The sequence below is a fragment of the Crotalus tigris genome, unplaced genomic scaffold (genome assembly GCF_016545835.1).
Source record: "Crotalus tigris isolate CLP2741 ecotype Arizona unplaced genomic scaffold, ASM1654583v1 scf7180000024339.11422700, whole genome shotgun sequence".
NCBI classification, from domain to species: domain Eukaryota; kingdom Metazoa; phylum Chordata; class Lepidosauria; order Squamata; family Viperidae; genus Crotalus; species Crotalus tigris.
Window position 1 is genome coordinate 11,382,290 of NW_024100509.1, and position 18,826 is coordinate 11,401,115.

The 18,826-nt window shown below is 43.2% G+C and overlaps 1 protein-coding gene across 12 annotated transcripts in view; it reads left to right on the forward strand.

Moving 5' to 3' along the window:
* The window catches only part of FAT3 (FAT atypical cadherin 3), a 550,618-nt gene that overhangs the window by 522,886 nt on the left and 8,906 nt on the right, over positions 1-18,826 (forward strand). For 8 of the 12 annotated variants that reach the window (XM_039325844.1, XM_039325847.1, XM_039325848.1 and 5 more), the window contains 3 exons: positions 935-1,587; positions 3,703-3,816; positions 9,007-9,066. In XM_039325844.1, the coding sequence (XP_039181778.1) occupies positions 935-1,587; positions 3,703-3,816; positions 9,007-9,066 (827 nt within the window). The remainder of the gene's footprint in view (positions 1-934; positions 1,588-3,702; positions 3,817-9,006; positions 9,067-18,826) is intronic. The other 4 variants (XM_039325850.1, XM_039325852.1, XM_039325854.1 and 1 more) reach the window with 1 other exon arrangement.

The window sequence follows — 18,826 nt, forward strand, 5'->3', positions numbered from 1 at the left end:
GCTTAAGCACTCCTTCTTCCATTTTTTTCACAACCAAACCCTGTTGAAAAGGAGGTGCGATGGCTCAGCAGTTAAAGACCCTGAGCTTGTCAGCTAAACTGAACTTAATTGAATAAAATATGTGAATTAACTGAATAAAATATGTGACCAAAACTGGATGCAGTATTCCAAGTGTGGCCTGCCTTTGTAAGGCCACACTTGGAATACTGCATCCAGTTTTGGTCACCACAATGAAGAAAAAGATGTTGAGACTCTAGACCAGGGGTGTCAAACTGCCGGCCCGCGGGCCGGATGCTTCATTGGGAGACCACGCCCACCCCATTTCCGGCAATGACGAAAAAGCTCCAATACATTGTGTGACGTCACATGACATCATGGCATCACGAGTTTGACATGTCTGCTCTAGACAGAGTACAGACAGAGTACAGAGAAGAGCAACAAAGATGATTAGATGGAGGCTAAAACACATAAGGAACTATTGCTGGAATTGGGTATGTCTAGTTTAATGGAGAGAAGGACGAGGGGTGACATGATAGCAGTCTTCCAATATCTCAGGGTCTGCCACAAAGAAGAGGGAGTCAAGCTATTCTCCAAAGCACCTGAAGACGAGACAAGAAACAATGGATGGAAACTGATCAGAGAGAGAAGCAACCTAGAACTAAGGAGAAATTTCCTGACAGTGAGAACAATTAATTAGTGGAACAACCTGCCTCCAGAAGCGGTGAATGCTCCAACACTGGAAATTTTTAAGAAGAGACTGGACAGCCATTTGTCTGAAATGATATAGAGTTTCCTGCCTGAGCAGGGGATTGGACTAGAAGACCTCCATGGTCCCTTCCAACTATTATTATTGTTGTTGTTGTTATTGCTGTTGTAAAGGCAAAGACGTGTAACTGCTAGAATCTTTCACCCACTTTTATTTTCTCTCTTGTAGATGTGATGAAGACATTAACGAATGTGAAAGAGAGGAATGTGAGAATGGGGGCTCGTGCGTCAATGTATTTGGCTCCTTTCTATGTAACTGCACTCCTGGATATGTGGGCCAGCATTGTGGCCTAAGACCCGTCGTTGTTCCTAATATCCAAGCTGGCCACTCTTACGTGGGCAAAGAAGAATTGATAGGCATTGCTGTTGTTCTTTTCATCATCTTTTTCTTGGTAGTCCTCTTCATCGTCTTCCGCAAGAAAGTTTTCCGGAAAAATTATTCTCGGAACAACATAACTTTAGTCCAAGATCCAGCTACTGCTGCTCTGCTCCACAAAAGCAATGGCATTCAGTTCAAGAATATGAGGACCGGAGGCGACAACCGCAATATCTATCAAGAGGTAGGACCTCCTCAGGTCCCAGTGAGGCCAATGGCCTACACCCCTTGCTTCCAGAGTGAATCCAGGAACAATTTGGACAAGATAGTTGACGGGCATGGGATGGAACATCAAGAGATGACCACCTTCCATCCTGAATCTCCCCGGATCCTGACTGCAAGGAGGGGTGTTGTAGTATGCAGTGTGGCTCCCAACCTGCCAACTGTATCTCCGTGCCGTTCTGATTGTGACTCCATCAGGAAGACCTGGGAAAATGGCACTGAAAGTGAGTAACCTTTCAGCTTTTTGATATTTTTTTTTTAAAAAAATCACATTTCTTTCCGCATTGCCATTTTGACTTCATAACAACCTTGCTTAATGGCTGGCTCAAGGGTTCTAATTGACCTGCTTATAAATAAGTACAAGTGACCATAGATTAGAACAATGGTGGCGAACCTATGGCATGCGTGCCAGAGGCAGCACTCGGAGCCCTCTCTGTGAGCACATGTGCCGTTGCCCCAGCCTCGCTTCCTCCCACGACCCCCTCCTCAGCAGCTGCCCCCTGGTTTGCGTTGTTTGGCGACCCCCGTGAAATGGTCGTTCGACCCCAAATGGGGTCCCGACCCACAGGTTGAGAACCACTGTGTTAAGGCAAGAATCACTTTGAACAAGGTCTCTTAGTGCAGGAGTCTAATTCTATTGGCTTTCAAAAGCCAATAGGAATTATCCAGGCTGTCTCTGCCCTGCTGAGCCCGCCAAAAGTCCCATTCTGCAAACGGTGCTGCACCGGTTGAGTAGTCCTCGACTTACGACCGGTTGGGGGTCACGGCATTAAAAAGGTTGAGAACCATTGAATTACACAGTTCTCCATTCATGATAAAATTAGCAATTTGGAATATTTTGAGAGGTTGCCACAAAGCAGAGGGAGTCAACCTATTCTCCAAAGCAACCAAAGGCAGGTCAAGAAGCCATGGATGGAAATTAATCAAGGAGAGTAGCAATCTGACAGTTAGAACAATTAATCAGTGGAACAACTTGCGCCTGGAGCAGCGCAGCCAAGGACATGGCAGCCGGGCAGTGGGAACAAGACTTCGCCCTTGCGCCCCGTCGCAAACAGATGATGCTGTGGAGCACGGGTGGAGGGCGTGGCCACCATGGTGCTGCTGGGCCGCCTAGGCGATCTGCGGCGGGCCGTGGAGGTAGTGAGTGGCCCTGCGGGTTGGTGGGGTGAGGTGAGGGTGGGGCAGTTTTGGGGCACTCGGTCTCTAAAAGGTTCGCCATCACTGTCATATGGCCTCAGGACATTACATAAACGTCTTAAATATGAACCAGTTGTCAAGCATCTGAATTTTGATCACATGACCATGGGGAAGCTACAACAGTTATAAATGTGTGGAGGGAGTCAGAAATCACTTTTTTCAGTGCTGTTGTAACTTCGAACGGTCACTGAATGAACTGTTGTAAGTCAAAGACTACCCGTAGTTTTTGGGAGGTCCGTCGTAGCAAAGAGGCAACAGCCCACTCTAAATTTCCACGGAGCTCCAGCATTTTTACTGCGGCAGGACAGTTCCTCCGGCCTTTGACACAGAACCGAATCCTCTCAGGTGCTGAAGCCATTTGAGAGTATGGAGACCCAGCAGTGCCAGCCATTCTTGAGGCTGTTCAAACCCTTTGTTTGAATACCTAGATATAAGGTATCTTTCGATACCTTATATCAGGGGTAGGCAACCTTGGCTCTTTTATGACTCGTGGACTTCAACTCCCAGAATTCCTGAGCCAGCCATGCTGAGGGGAAAGGGAGAGGTTTCCAAGCTGAGCCATGCTGGCTCAGGAATTCTGGGAGTTGAAGTCCACGAGTCATAAAAGAGCCAAGGTTGCCTACCCCTGCCTTATATCTAGCAGATATACAGGCAGTCCTCGACTTAGGACCATAAGTCATGATGGTCATAAAGTCACTCACTACATGATTGTGCCCAATTTTACAACCCTTTTTGGTGGTGATCGCTAAATGAATGGGGCAATTGTTAAATAAATTCATTGTTTGCTGTAAGTAAGGCATTTTATTTTTGACAGAAACCTGGAAATAAATGCCAGCATTTCTGGAAAAAAATATAGCACGGGACTGTGGGATGCTGCAAACAGCCATAATCTGGGCACATTGCTGAGCGTCCAAAATACAGTCTTGTGATGAGAAAGGGGAGGGCGAATTCGGGTCATAAGTAGTATTTGGGGGGATCTGTTGTTATTTTGAGCAGTTGCTAAGCAACTGGTCGTAAGTTGAGGAATTACCTGTAATGATGAGCCGTTTCTGAAGCAAGACGTCTCTTTGGATTTCATGTGCGCTGAAACCCAGGTCTGTATATCCACACAACCTGTTCTCTCTTCTTTTCCACATGTGTAGGCAAAGGACTTGACGATATGGAAGAGGTGACCTGTTTGTCTGGAAGCAATAAAGGCAGCAATTCAGAAGTTCAGTCTCTCAGTTCCTACCAGTCAGATTCTGGTGACGATAACGGTAAGAATATATAAATAATTTTTATCCTCCTTCTGCTTGAAATTATTTTTAGGTTATCATCAAAAAGGTCTTGGGTACTAGGATTCTAGTAAACCACTGCTGAGTGAAATGTTCAGTTGCCTGGTGTGATTGCCTTATAATATTGATACTAGGCAATTAATCTCTACAGATAGGCAGAACAAGGAAATCAACTGTTAACTGTTACAGGTAATCCTCAACTTCCGACACAACTGAGCCCAAAGTTTTTGTTGATAAGCAAGACACTTAAGTGAGCTTTGCCCCATTTTACCATCTTTCTTGCCCCAGTTTTTAAGTGAATCACTACAGTTGATAAGTTAGTAACCTGGTTGTTAAGTGAATCTGGCTTCCCCATTGACTTTGCTTGTCAGAAGGTCACAAAAGGGGATCACATGACCATTTGCCAAGCATCTGAATTTTGATCACGAGATCCTGGGGATGCTGCAACGGTCGTAAGTGTGAAAAACCGTCATAAGTCACTTTTTTCAATGTCATCGTAACTTTGAACGGTCACTTAATGAACTGTTGTAAGTCGAGGATTACCTGTAACCAGCTTTGTACTAAGCTTAATGTATGCAAAGAATATTCCCACATACGGGGTAATGCATTTGAAATTGCAGATAAAATTTCAAGGAAAAAGATCTAAAACTCTGTAGTAAGGCCTACATTGATGTTTCTAGTCTTCAAAGTGATACAAGATCATTGAAGAAAGAATAAATCATGCCATTGCTATGAGACAGATAATGATGTGGTAGATATTTCCTTTTCCAAACACAGCTTAATACTGTATAGCAGGGGTCCCCAACCCCCGGTCTGTGGGCCGGTACCGGGCCGCGGCATGCCAGCAACCAGGCCGCACAAACAAACAAAGCCCCATCTGCGAGATGCAGACAGCACACAAAACCACACACCATCCGGTCTGCGGAAAAACCTCTCTCCACGTAACCAGTCCCTGGTGTCCAAAAGGTTGGGGACCTCTGCTGTGTAGTATTATCAAAATAACATTTTCCAAATACTGTAAGGGATAACCTCCATAAAGGGATTTGTGAATAGGAAGGAAGATGTCTAATAGAATAATCATTTCTGGAGCCAAGTACAATGGCCTGAGTATAAACCCATCTATCTTAACCTAAAAAATTTGAGAAATCATCACATTAAACTCAGTTAACTGATTTTTTATTTTATGCAGTGTGACATCTTAAGAAAGTTCACTGCAAGATTGCCCAACTATCATGAGCGTCGCAAAATGTTGATTGTTTCAATCAAATGCCGTGTGAGACTTCCTACAGGAAATTTGGAAATGATTAAAATTTAGATGTTGACGTGCCTAGTATGCATGGAGAAATACAATCATTATTAGAGATATTTTATTTGCTGTTCTGCTTGGAGGTGTGCAGGATGGCTTCTATCTAGTGCTTGGTATAGTCATCCCAGTCATTTTGTGTTAGAAAAAAATGATTCTGTGCTGCCAAAAAAGTTATTGTTGTTCAATCTCTAAACCATGTCCAAGTCCAACCCATGGATCAGAGCACACCAGGCCCCCCTGGCCTCCACTGCCTCCTAGAGCAGGGATCCCCAACCTCCGATCCATGGACCGGTACCGGGCTGCGGCTTGCCAGCAACCAGGCAATCCAAAAAGCAAAGCTCCATCTACGGGATGCAGGCAGCACACGAAACCACATCCTTTCTGGTCTGCAGAAGAATCTCTCTCCACGTAACCGGTCCCTGGTGCCCCAAAAGGTTGGGGATCTCATGTTCATTGTGTCAGTGACACTATTTGACCATCTCTTCCTTTGCCGTCCCCTTCTCCTTTTGCCTTCAACGCCAAAAGAGTTACTTTTTCTTAGTTCTTAAGAGAAAGGCAAGTGCTTATGGTATTTTATTCCTCAGATGCCAGAATAACTGAATAGGGTTTTTAAAATGATAACATGACTGGACTCACGAGTCATGGAAGAGCACTATTCATTATACTACTTTCGGCAGGAAAACTCTCTTGCTGTGGTCTTGGTGTGTCTCTTCTATGTTTCTCATCTTGATTTCCATCTCCATTGATCCGTTCTTCAGGTGCTCCAGTAATGCATGTGGTTCACAAGGCTAACAGAGAAGTCATCACAAGTGCTCCATCCCAACTAATTGGTCTCCCCGTGCTAGGGCCTCCAAACTTATATGGAGCTATTGGGCACATTTGGAATGCTGAGACAAGGGTGCAAGGACTAAAGGATTGCATTAAGGCTCCCATTCATAAAATGATTGCTGTGTCGTATCCGTTAGCTGTGCCTCTCCTCTCCAAGTCTCCATAGTTTTCCATGCACTCACTGGCAACAGATTTCTTCCCTTTCTTTTCATTTCTGCCTATTTTCTGGGGAGTTGGAAATTCTTCAAAGGACAGCATTGTCCTCCCGGTGTCTAAGACCCACTGGGATCCTTTATGGCTCAGAAGAATTTGTCACAAATGTTTTGAAGTCAGTGCTTGGAAGCCCTACCCGCTGCTTTTTCAAAAGCTGTATAACAAAATAAATATGTCATTCATGACAATATTTCTAGAGTGTTTGGTGAGAAACAGGAAACGTCTCCTGGGATAGTAGTTATTGGAGCAAGGTTGAAAAGTAGCCACATCTTATTTCGTGGATAAACAGGTGATTTCTAAAGTCAGACAGTCAGATCCAGTGGTCCTTGAGCAAGCATTGCGTCCTATGTATTCCTGTTCCTATTTTAATGGTAAGGGGGAGCAATGGCTCAGTGGTTAATGATGCTGAGCTTAGAATAGGATGGGATAGGATAGGATAGGATAGGATAGGATAGGATGGAATATGGAATGGAATGGAATGTAGAGTAGAATAGAATAGAATAGAATAGAATAGAATAGAATAGAATAGAATAGAATAGAATAGAATAGAATAGAATAGAGCTGGAAGGGACCTTGGAGGTCTTCTAGTCCATCCCCCTGCTCAAGCAGGAGAACCTATACCATCTCAGATAGTTTGTCAGGTAGAAAGCTAACAGCCCAGGTTCAAAACCCAAGTGCTACACAACGGGGTGAGCTCCCATTACTTGCCCAGCTCCTGCCCACCGAGCAATTGAAAGCATGCAAATGTGAGTAGATAAATAGGTACCACTTTGGTGGGAAGGTAACAGCATTCCGTGTGCCTCGGGGTATAATCATGCTGGTCACATGACCACAGAAAGGATCTTCAGATAATGCTGGCTCCCTCAACTAAGAAAAAGGAGATGAGCAGCACCCCCTAGAGTTGGACATTGCAATGGACAGAGGGAACCTTTACCTTTACTTGAATGGTGTGAAAGAGACTTGTCCCTTCAAAATTCTTTTCCCAGCATCCTGGGAGGGGATATCAGTCCCACTGGTTTGGAAGCAGATCTTCAGAGGGATATCGGCCTTTAGATTTGTTGGGCTGCAACTGAAGGTCATATTGGCTGGAAAGTCTAGGGCTAGGACAGCATTTAAGAATACCGTACCTCCCAAAATTAGAAACAGCAATAAAGCAGGATGTACAAGGATTTGAGGGAGTTTGTACGGCAGTGTTTCTCAACCTTGACAATTTTAAGGCATGTGGACTTCAACTCCCATTGCTGGCTGTGGAGTTCTGGGAGTTGAAGTCCACATGCCTTAAAATTGTCAAGGTTGAGAAACACTGTTATACGATCTTCAGTTTAACTGCTGTCCAAGAAGAGATGTGGAATTTGGTGGCCATGGGAATGTAATACTGATCCAGCCCCTTTCTTCACCATCAAGGGGAATGGTGTATTATAGGGGTCCTCAAACTTGGCCACTTTAAGACTTGTAGACTTCAACTCCCAGAATTCCCCAGCCAGCATGGCTGGCTGGGAAATTCTGGGAGTTGAAGTCTACAAGTCTTAAAGTGGCCAAGTTTGAGAACCCCTGGTGTATTATGAAGGGGATAGAATCATGGATCTCAACAATGTCCAGTGCTCTGCAGGTTAGAGATGTTAAGTTCAATATCCATTTCCAAAGTAGACAAGCTGCTGATTCCAGGACATTTGTGGACCTTTCAAAGCTTTGTGTGTGTCCCTAAGAACTCCTTTGAAAAATGTCACCAAATAACTTTTTCTTTTACCGTGACAAAATGATGAAAGAGGAAAATAATTAAATGTAAAAAATAATAGCTGAATTTAAATTATTCAACACAAGTTTTATTTAAATTATTTTGTTTTTCATCCTGGCTTCCCCCCCCCTTTTTTTTTTTTTTGCCTGCACCATTCCATATTATAAAAATGCTTTATTCCAATAATTGTTGCTTTGGAGTTAAAGGTTTAAGCTACATTTGATCATTAAAATCTCTTGATTGTGGAATAAAGTCTACTCTAAGTCAAATAAATATTTCTCAGCTAAATATTTCTACAATGAAGTCTTATTCTAAAATTAGTCTCCTGGTTGTATTCTGATCGTTGCTAATGTAAAATTCTCTCTTTTGACACAGCTGATAAACACAACATGGAATAAATGGCCATCTCTGGCTTAAAGGGATGTTAAAAATAATTAAGGAATAAGGAGCCTTTAAATGGAAGCTATTTAATGAACATTTAATCTACCTTTTTACCTGTCTTTAAATGTTTCCAAAGCAGAATTTGTAAATTCCCACTGAGGTTTTGTGTTGCTTAAGAAGTAAATGATCATAGTGTGTGTGTGGGGGGGGTGGAATTTAGCCAAAGACTTTTAAAATCACCTTGAATCATTCTGGCTGCCTCTAAGTCTAAGATAAGAGACACTTCAAAGGCAGCACTTAATCTCAAGGGGTTTTAAGCAATTCGGGTAGATTCATTGAATTGTGGAATCCTTGGTGCTCTCTGAGCTTGGTTGTTTTCATTCCATTATCCAATTAGGGAACATCTTCAGATTCATTGAATTTTGCAGGTTGGATTTAGGAACTTGTAGTAGTCGTCACATAGGAACTTTTGAGTGTTTTTCCCATTTCCTGCCCTACTGTGGAGGTGGGGGGAAACCAAGTGTGTGTACGGAATTACCAGATGTTGTGAAATGTCCTTAAATCGTTGCATAAATCATTTATAACAATCTACCCTGTAGTTCCTCTCACAGCTAATCTGAGATTATGTCACTGATAGCCTCTGTGTGGAATAAATAAATACTAACTTGAGACTGTCCTTCCTTTATTTCTGCTTTCCTCCTCCCGCAAGCTTCCATTGTGACTGTCATACAACTTGTCAACAATGTAGTTGACACAATAGAAAATGAAGGTATTTAATCTTTTAAATATATATATATGCTGTATATATGTATGTATATATGACCTTCTCCTCCCGCACTGTTGTCTATTGTTTGTCAAAGTGTTTGTTTGTCTGGTTTTGTTCCTCTGTATACAAGATCACAGCAGAACTTTGTTAACTCACACTGACTAGCCAGGACTCGGCAAACAATTCTTTTTGCAAAGATGGAAGATTTTGAAAGATAGCAACCAAAGCAAATTACCATACTTTGCTTAATATGATTGCAGACCTTAGAGAATTGAAGGCTTTGTTTCTAATCAGCTTTGTCTGGGGAAGGAAGAAAGTTCCTAAATAAGTAATATCCTTCTAAACTCAATCAAAATGCAACTAACTGAATGCAAAGGAGATAGGAAAACACATTTACAGTTATTCTCAGCTTAAAGGGATATTTAACATACCAGTATCTGTCCAGTGGCCTTAACACACTGTATCAGTGTTTCTCAACTTTGGCAACTTTAAAGTATGTGGACTTCAACTCTCAGAATTCCCCAGGCTGCCATGCTGTCTGGGGAATCCTGGGAGTTGAAGTCCACATATATTAAAGTTGTCAAAGTTGAGAAACACTGGCATAAATTCATGATTAGGCAAACACTGCAGTACAGGTCCATATAGACCAGTGTTTCTCAACCTTGACAATTTTAAGGCATGTGGACTTCAACTCCCAGAATTCCACAGCCAGCATTGCTGGCTGTGGACTTCTGGGAGTTGAAGTCCACATGCCTTAAAATTGTCAAGGTTGAGAAACACTGATATAGACCTTTTTTTTCAGTGTCTTATCTGTTTCACTCCCTCTCTTCCTCCCTCACCCAACTTACTTCTGTGTGCTTTCACTCCTGGGCTCACATTTACAGGTGGTCCTTGACTTATGACCATAATAGAGCCTGCCAATTACAGTCATGATGGTGATGAAGCAGGTCATCCTGTGACCAGACGTGATTTTACAACTTTTTTATGGCGGTTGTAAAGCAAACACTGCAATCCTTATGTGAACCCCTTGTTCACTGTGGGACATTTTATTTTTCTGAAAACCAGAAATAAACACAAGTTTCCAGAGGGAAAAAAATGGGGGATAGTGTCATGGTCACACGCTCAAGAGATGCTGCAAATGGCTGTAAATGCCAGCCAGTTGCCTTGTACCCAAAATGTGGTCATGTGACCACAAAAGGGTGCCATAACTTTGGAACCAGGTTGTAAATAGCTTTTGAACAATCACTAAGCAACTACTCCTAAGTAGAGGACTACTTCTATATTAGGGAGACTAAAAAGAAACTAGGACAGGGATCCCCAATCTGTGGGCCGCGGCCTGGTAGTGGGCTATGGTCTGCTGGCCACCGGGCTGTGAGACAGGCTGACCAGTGTGCGGCATGTGCACACACACCCCGTCACTTGCGCTAGCACCACAGGGCGCAAAAACAGGACATCGTGCCAAGGGACGCAAAAACGGACTGCCGCTATGCCTCAGGGCATGAAAATGGGACGCCACCGCACCTCAGAGTGCAGATCGGGCCACCACTTCACTACAGGGCGCAAAAATGGACGATAATGCAGGACACGGAAATCGGCCACTGCTGCGCCGCGGGGCACAAAAACACGGCGCCATCATGCCACGGGGCACAAAAACAGGCTGCCATCGTGCTGCAAGGCACAAAAACGGCCGCCATTGCACCGCAGGGCACAGAAACAAGACACTGCGCCATGCAAGAACGGGACAGGGCTAGTGAGTGTCACGTGGGCGTTAGCGCCACCCCATTTGCGGCACACGCATGTTCGCGGCCCCATGCACACGGACGATTCTAAAATGCTTCCCTCTCCCTTTTCCTCCAGTCCGCCAACCGACAAAGGTTGGTGACCTCTGTTCTAGGATTTTTGGATTCCATCTTTGTCTTCACAGAAAGTTGGCCCACTATCCAAATCCTGTAGTCCTTTGCCCCAGGCAAGTCACCCTTTTCCTCCGCTCCTCCTGGTCTCCAAGTGCAGATTTCTCCTCCTTGATATACACAGTATATTGCTGGTCCATGCTTACAAACACAAGTCCAAGAATCTCCTAGTCCATTACCGAAGGCTTCTGTGCTTTTATATATTTCCAGCTAGAAGGCAGGTGATTTAACTAGGTAAGCACAAAGCTTCTTGGTCTCTCCATGGCACAAAACCTGATTTTGGTCCACGGGGGATCCAGATCCATCAGAGCAACTCACTCTACTACACACACCCTTCCTTAAGATAATGTCAGCTTTTCTAAGTAGGCCAGGTCAAGAAATAGACACTCGTGGATTTTAAAATATTTTTTTATCTCTCCTTTATTATTTTTATAAATAACTCAAGGCAACAACCTATCTAATACAGGTAGACCTCGGCTTGCAAAAGTTCATTTAATCACCGTTCAAAGTTACAACAGCACTTTAAAAAGTGACTTATGACCATTTTTCACACTTACGACCATTGCAGCGTTCCCAGGGTCACGTGATCAAAAACCAGACGCTTGGCAACTGACTCATATTTATGATGGTTGCAGTGTCCCAGGGTCATGTGATCACCTTTTGTGACCTTCTTACAAGCGAAGTCAATGAGAAAGCCCAGTTCACTTAACAACCGTGTTACTAATTTAACAACTGCAGTGATTCACTTAACAACTGTGGCCAAAATGGTCATAAAATGGGACGAAATTCAAATGTTTCACTTGGCAACCAAAATTTTGGGCTCAGTGGTGGTCATAAGTGCAGGACCACCTGTACTCTTTCCTCTTCCTATTTTCCACAATAACAACACTTGTGGTGAATTGGACTGAGAGAGAGAGATTGGGTCAAAGTCACCCAGCCAGTTTCAATGACTAAGGCAAGACTAGAATTCACAACTTCCTGGTTTCTAGGCAGGGTGCTTTAATCACTAAATCGGATCTGGGCATTTTACGGCCCCTGAGCCATATCTGGCCTTTTGGCTGTCCCTATTTGGCCCAGGTGACTTGCTTTTATTTTGAAGGCAACTTCTATTTTTTTTCCCAATTTATATATGTGCGTGCGTGCATGCCTATGCACCTTCACAACCCTATTGTTCAGCCCTCCACAACAGTTCCAGTTGCACATGTGGCCCCCCCTTGGGAAAATTAATTGTCCATTCCTGCACTAGACCAAACTGGAATTTCCAGGAATGCTTCTTTATTGTTGTTGGTTATATTAACAAAATCTGGAATGTCTGTTCAACACCTTCAGTGCTCATTTTTGAGGACAATAAGGTCAATGCAAAGCTGGTCTAAATCTCACACTCTTCTTTTCTTTCTCAAGGCCGTAGCTAAATCCCTCTGCAGATACGGCCCAAGAGGTTTACTCAAGCCTTGAATGCTCTTTGTTGTATTATTTGTCTTGTCTCCTTTGTGGTTCTGAAGTCTTCCTCACTCATTCCCAAAGCTGTGTCCTCATTTCAGCTATAAATCTTTGTTTTCTCAAGCTTTTTTCCCTTGAACAAATTTAGAAGGGCTGGCAAACTAACTTCAGCCTGCTACAACAGTCCTTTCTTCCACTGGTGATGGGCTCTCTGCTTCTACCCTAGACCCATTTCTGCTGTATCTTAGCCTCTAGTTACTATTTATTTCTTTTCGCTTCCTCATCCAATCCCACTTCTTGGTATTTAAGCTTATTTCTTCCTAATTCCTTTCATTTGCCTTTGTTAACCATATCTGCTAGGTCTCCTTTAATCCCCTTTATGATGACATTTTGAAATATTGGTGCCCACTGTCACATGAGCTATAATCCTCCAATAATATATTTTGCTAATTGAGCCGTCTGCAAAAGTATCTTCCTAAAAACTTTGTGAACGCTTGCATACCTATTCTTGGAGAGCCTCTAACAAAATAATGGTGAGCACTAGTGTTTTTATTATTATTATTATTGCTTTTAACACCAATTAAGACTAGCTGTATCATTGGGCCAAGCATATTTCTTCCATTGACCCTTGTTTGCTTGGTGTGTTTTTTCTTTTCTTTGCAACTTAGATGAACTTTGAAGATTAACAACCAATAAAATTTTCTGGGTTTCATTTGGGCAGGTTTGGGCCCTGTGACCAAACTTAACTGCATATATAACCTCTTCTTCTACTGATTTCCCCATCTTGGCTTTTTACTGTTCTTTTTATGCTACTGACCTAATTTAGTTTTCATATGTTCCTCAATATCCTCTTTCTTATGAGCTCTTTTCCCTGGCCTTTTTTTAATAACTAACCAGTTTTTACTTGCATCCTCTGTCTACAGGCAGCCAAATAATCCTCAAATAATTCTACTGCATTATTGCTTCTGATGCTTTTCTAACCAGAATGTAGAGATGTTGTGGGGATCATTTTAACCTGTACCGCCATTTCCTCTGAACTCTTTTCTCTAGTTGTAATCATTTATGACCTAGATCAGTGGTGGTGAACCTATGGCACGAGTGCCAGAGGTGGCACTCGGAGCCCTCTCTGTGGGCACACGTGCCATTGCCCCAGCCCCGCCTCCCCCACCCCGCGGCCCTCTCCACACCAGCAGCCCCCCTGGAGGAGAGTCACCTCCAGACACGGCCCGCCTGGAGCAGCACAGCCAAGGACATGGCAGCCGGGCAGTGGGGACAAAACTCCACCCTTGTGCCCCGTCGCAAACAGATGATGTTGCGGGGCACAGATGGAAGTTGTGGCCACCATGGTGCTGCTGGGCTGCCTGGGCAATCTGCAGTGGGCCGTGGAGGTGGTGGGTGGGGGTGGAGTGGGGTGGTGCGGGGGCGGTGTGGGGGGGTGGGGCAGTTTTTGGACACTCGGTCTCTAAAAGGTTCGCCGTCACTGACCTAGATCTGTTAGTTAAGCCCCCAATTCTCAGATTCTTTCCTGAGCTACCTAAGGGGGCATTTCCTAAATTTCTGCTTGCATGTATACTTTGTTACATTATATTGCCGTACGTTGTCTTCTTCACTTTGTTCCTTGTAAGGCCCGCTGCTGACTTGGCAGTCCATTTTGTTTTGCCTGTGCCTCTGTGGTTGCCAATTGTTGTGTAAAAAAGGGGGGGGATTCTGGATCATCCTCCCCTTGCTAATTTGGCGTTTTGATATCCTTAGGCTCTTCCCTGACACAAGGTGAATAAGAAAATCTTACTCTCAGGCAGGTAGTCCTCGACTTACAACCATTCATTTAGTGACTGTTTGAAGTTACAATAGCACTGAAAAGGGGGACATGACAGTTTTTCACACTTAACGACCGTTGCAGCATCCTCACGGACATATGATCAGAATTTAGGCACTTGGCAACCGGCATGTATTTACAATGGTTGCAATATCCTGGGGTCGTGTGATCACCATTTGTAACCTTCCCAGCTGGCTTCCAACCAGCAAAGTCAATGGAGGCAGCCAGGTTCGCTTAACAGTGTGATTCACACTTCACAACTGCAATGATTCACTTCACATCTGTAGCAAAAGGTCATAAAATGGGGTGCGAGACACTTAAAACCATCCTGCTTAGCAACGGAAATTTGGGGCTCAATTGTGATAATAAGTCGAGGACTACCTGTATTCTAGCACAGGAATCTCTAACATCTCTTTAAATCAGTGGTTCTCAGCCTTTTTAATGCCGCGACCCCCAACCAGTCGTAAATCAAGGACTACTCAACCGGTCGTAAGTTGAGGACTACTCAACTGGTGTAGCACCATTTGAAGAATGGGACTTTTGGCGGGCTCAGCAGGGCAGAGACAGCCTGGACAATTCCTATTGGCTTTTGAAAGCCAATAGAATTAGACTCTATTCAAGAGAGTCTATTCTATTGGCTTTCAAAAGCCAATAGAATAAAAGGGAGTAGCACAGCTAAGGAAAAGGGGAAAAAAATGGCGGACTGCGTTGTTTGGCGACCCCCGTGAAATGATCGTTTGACTCCAAATGGGGTCCCGACCCACAGGTTGAGAACCGTTGCTTTAAATTCTTATTAGGTGTCCCCCTTCTAAATTTCACACTCGAAATTCTCATTCTATCATTTTCTCTCCAACACTTTAAATGGTTCTAGGTCAGGGGTAGGGCTCTTTTATGACTCATAGACCAACTCCCAGAATTCCTGAGCCAGTTGCAGTCAGTTGAAGTCCATGAGTCATGAAAGAGCCGAGGTTGCCTACCCCTGTTCTAGGTGTTGTAGCATTAGCTAGAACATCTTTACCCTGATTCAGAGGATTCTCCCTTCGATTCCTCTTTCCTTCAACCTCCCCCCTGTAATGGAATGTGGGAATGACCTTGTAAGACAGGGAAAGTGGTGCTGCCTAAAGAATCATCTGACTAGAGGGAGAGCAGCCCACAGCTGAGTAATGGGCAGGGAAAGAAATTTAAAAACAATTTTGCTCTAACTCAGGGGTCCCAACCCCCAGTTCACGGACCAGTACCGGGTCGCAGCATGCCAGCAACTGGTGCACACAAGCAAGCAAAGCCCCATCCGCAGGATGCAGGCAGCACACAATAGCACACCCCTCTGGTCCGCGGAAAAAGCTTTCTCTATGTAATCGGTCCCTGATGCCCAGAAGGTTGGGGACCTCTGCTCTAGCTTAGCAGGTAGTAAAAAAAGACGGCAGGAGATTTGTACTTTCAGACTTGTAAGATTCTGTTAATGTAGCCGTAGAATAAATTAGAATCAGCTCATTTGACTGTGTTCCCTGCCTGATCTATATGGGAAGCTGTCCACAGACGTACCTGGGGAATCTCTCCACCTATATACACTTCTACCTCTGCAAGGGGTTTCTAATTGCTGTTCACCTTGCCAAATGTAAGCACATATGCATGATCCACACTCTGTCTGTGAACGCTCTTGTTCCATAAATTCCTATGGATCGTTTGGACTATCCCGAGGTAGGCAACCTTGGCTCTTTTACGATTCGTGAACTTCAACTCCATGGCTGGCTCAGGAATTCTGGGAGTTGAAGTCCACGAGTCATAAAAGAGCCAAGGTTGCCTACCCCTGGACTATCCCATCGTCTTTGGAAATCAAAAGGATGATAATAAGTCTTCTCCGACACATCAAGAAGACACCATATTTAGGAAGCCTGCCTATTGATGTCTGTCAACTTAATTTTGGGCAGTATCCTATGGTAGTGCTGACAAAATCTAGAAGAAATAATTCAGCTTGGAAAATCAGTTCAGTTCTTTATAATCAAATTAAGTCATTCAGTTCACATTTCAGAATCAGTTAAAAAGGTATACGCAACAGCATCTCAGTGCATTTGAGGCAACAATTTGGACTGACTTTCAGATTCAGTTCAAAATTCATAGTGATCAAGTCAGCTTTGAATTAAATCTCCAAAGTAAATACTTGCAAAACTCTAATGAGCATTTAAGAATAAATTTGCAAGACTGTTAATACTTCATCCGGTTGTTTGTGAAAGTTATTGCAGAACTTCAGACATTAGCATAAGACAAGGGGGAAACTGTTCAACATCTATGGAATGATCCAAGCCACTGTTTTTAAGTAATGTAATTTAATTATAATAAACATTTAAATTAAATCGCATTTTTTATTTGGTCCTACCTTCCTTTTGGAATGCAGTCTCAAATGTAAAGTGTCACCTTTGCCTTGAAAAGAACTGAAAACCAATGTTGTAGATCAGGGGACTGATGTAGAAGCCCGAACCGATTGGCAGAAGTGAATTCTGCTCAATGTTAGTTTTATTGCTTTATAAAAAGCAGTAAATTCTATGGTTCTGGTTACTGTGAGGTGCAAAGGCATGCACAGATGCACATATGTAAACTGAAAATAATCAGGAGTTGCCTTCAGAATAAAAGCAATACAGTTTTATTGCGTGCCTGGGGTATACTTACTTACATTTGATTTCTAGTTTTCAATTGACCTCAAGAAGGCCAGTGTCAGGCACAGGAAATCAGGATCCAGGCAGTTCAAATGAATATACAGGTGTATTGTACGCTAAAGCTCTCTACAAGAATCTGAACTACTAACAATCAGAGCAAATTGGCAGTAGATGAGAATTCAAGGTGGATGGCACTTAGATCTCTTGTGGGCCCGAAAGGACTTGAGACTGATGACGCGTTTGAACCCTCCTACATCAGGGTCTGCTTGATCATATCCTACATTTGGACAAGGATACTCAAAGGGCTGGATGTGGCCCTAGAGCCGTAAAATGTCCAGATTTGCTCTTTATCATTGGTTATGTTCAAATGGAGGATTTGATAGCCAGATAGGTTTCGGGGATATTTTGATTTAAGTTCACACATTGAGCAAGGGTTGCCTTGATGGTGTAAATGGTCTTTTCAGACCCTATGATTTTATGGATCCCACTTTGCCTATTCTTCCTGCATCTGTGCTTCCTAATTGCCATCACACTAACTGGAAAAATTACATTGAAGCAGAACAGAACAAAGTTTATTACAGTGAGTGATCAGGGCAAGAAAGTTGAAGGAGAGAGAAATCACCAAAATATTGATGTACATACGAATGAATGGATCGATCGATAGATTTAAGATAGTACAAAACTATAGACATAAAATCTTATAAAACCTATTGAGCTGATCTAGTTAATCAGATGTATAAAACTTGTTCTCTATAAAACCTGCCTAGTTTATTTTCTCTTTTACCATTTTTAGTTGAGCGCACATAGAAGTAAGTCAGGAAAAAAAATGAAATGAAAGAAGTAAATTTATAACATGCAATATTTGAAAGCATGGGAATATCTTGATCTGAAACATAAGAGCAGCCTTTTCCAGCTTGGTTCCTTCCTTTATATTTTGAACTTTAATTTCCTAACCAACATCACCATCTTCAGGGAATGAGAGAACTGTAATCCCAAATTAATAAATCTGAAAAAATAATTGGCAAATTTCTATCCAGATCTTCCGGAAAAGACTATTGTTTGAAAAGACTTTAGTGGGGCCCAGGCATTGATGCGAGAACTTTTACAGTTCTTGGAAGTAGCCCAAAGTAACCAAACAAATGAATATTTCCATTCAGAAATGTGTAAGACCTTACTTGTGGGATTGTTGCTTCAACCCAGGAAAGGAAAGGGAGTTGTTGTATCTTGCAGAGCAGGCAAGTTAAGAGGTTAGTGGAGTTCTGCTGTGTTGTGTAAAGATAAACCATGCCTTGCCCAGCCTGGCATCTTTCAGATGATGTGAGCCTCTAAAGTTCTCCAAAGCCCACTTTGGCATGGCCTCAAACTAAAAAAATTACTCTTCCTATACATCTAGAGAGTACCAGGTTGGGGAGAACCACACTGCAACGAGTGACACATAAAAGCTCCTTGCACCTGGTCAAGAGAACGTTTGAGTTTGTGCTTTTGTTTTGTTTTTTGTATAGTCAGGGCCGGTTCAGACAGTGCTACCTGAGCTGCAATCATTGGTAGGAGAGAAAAATCTCTTCCTTCGGCTAGCCTAGTTTCTCTATCCCCGTAAAACATACAGTGTTTTCAGGAAACACTTGTTTCAGGAAACACTTGGAGTTCTGCAGGCGGCTCTAAAAAAAAAAGTCCTGCTGTGGTCTTGCAAGTTTTCAGCACTTGTCACACTACTTGCAACTCTTCCACAATGCATTGTGGAACTTGCTACACTGAGTACATTCTGGCCATAAAGAATAAGACAGTGAGCTTGTCAGCTGGAAAGCTGACAATCCAGGTTCGAGACCCGAGCACTGCATGACAGAGTGAGCTCCCGTTCCTTGCTCCAGCTTCTGCCCACCTAGCAGATCGAAAGCATGCAAATGCAAGTAGATAAATAGGTACCACTTCAGTGGGAAGGTAACATT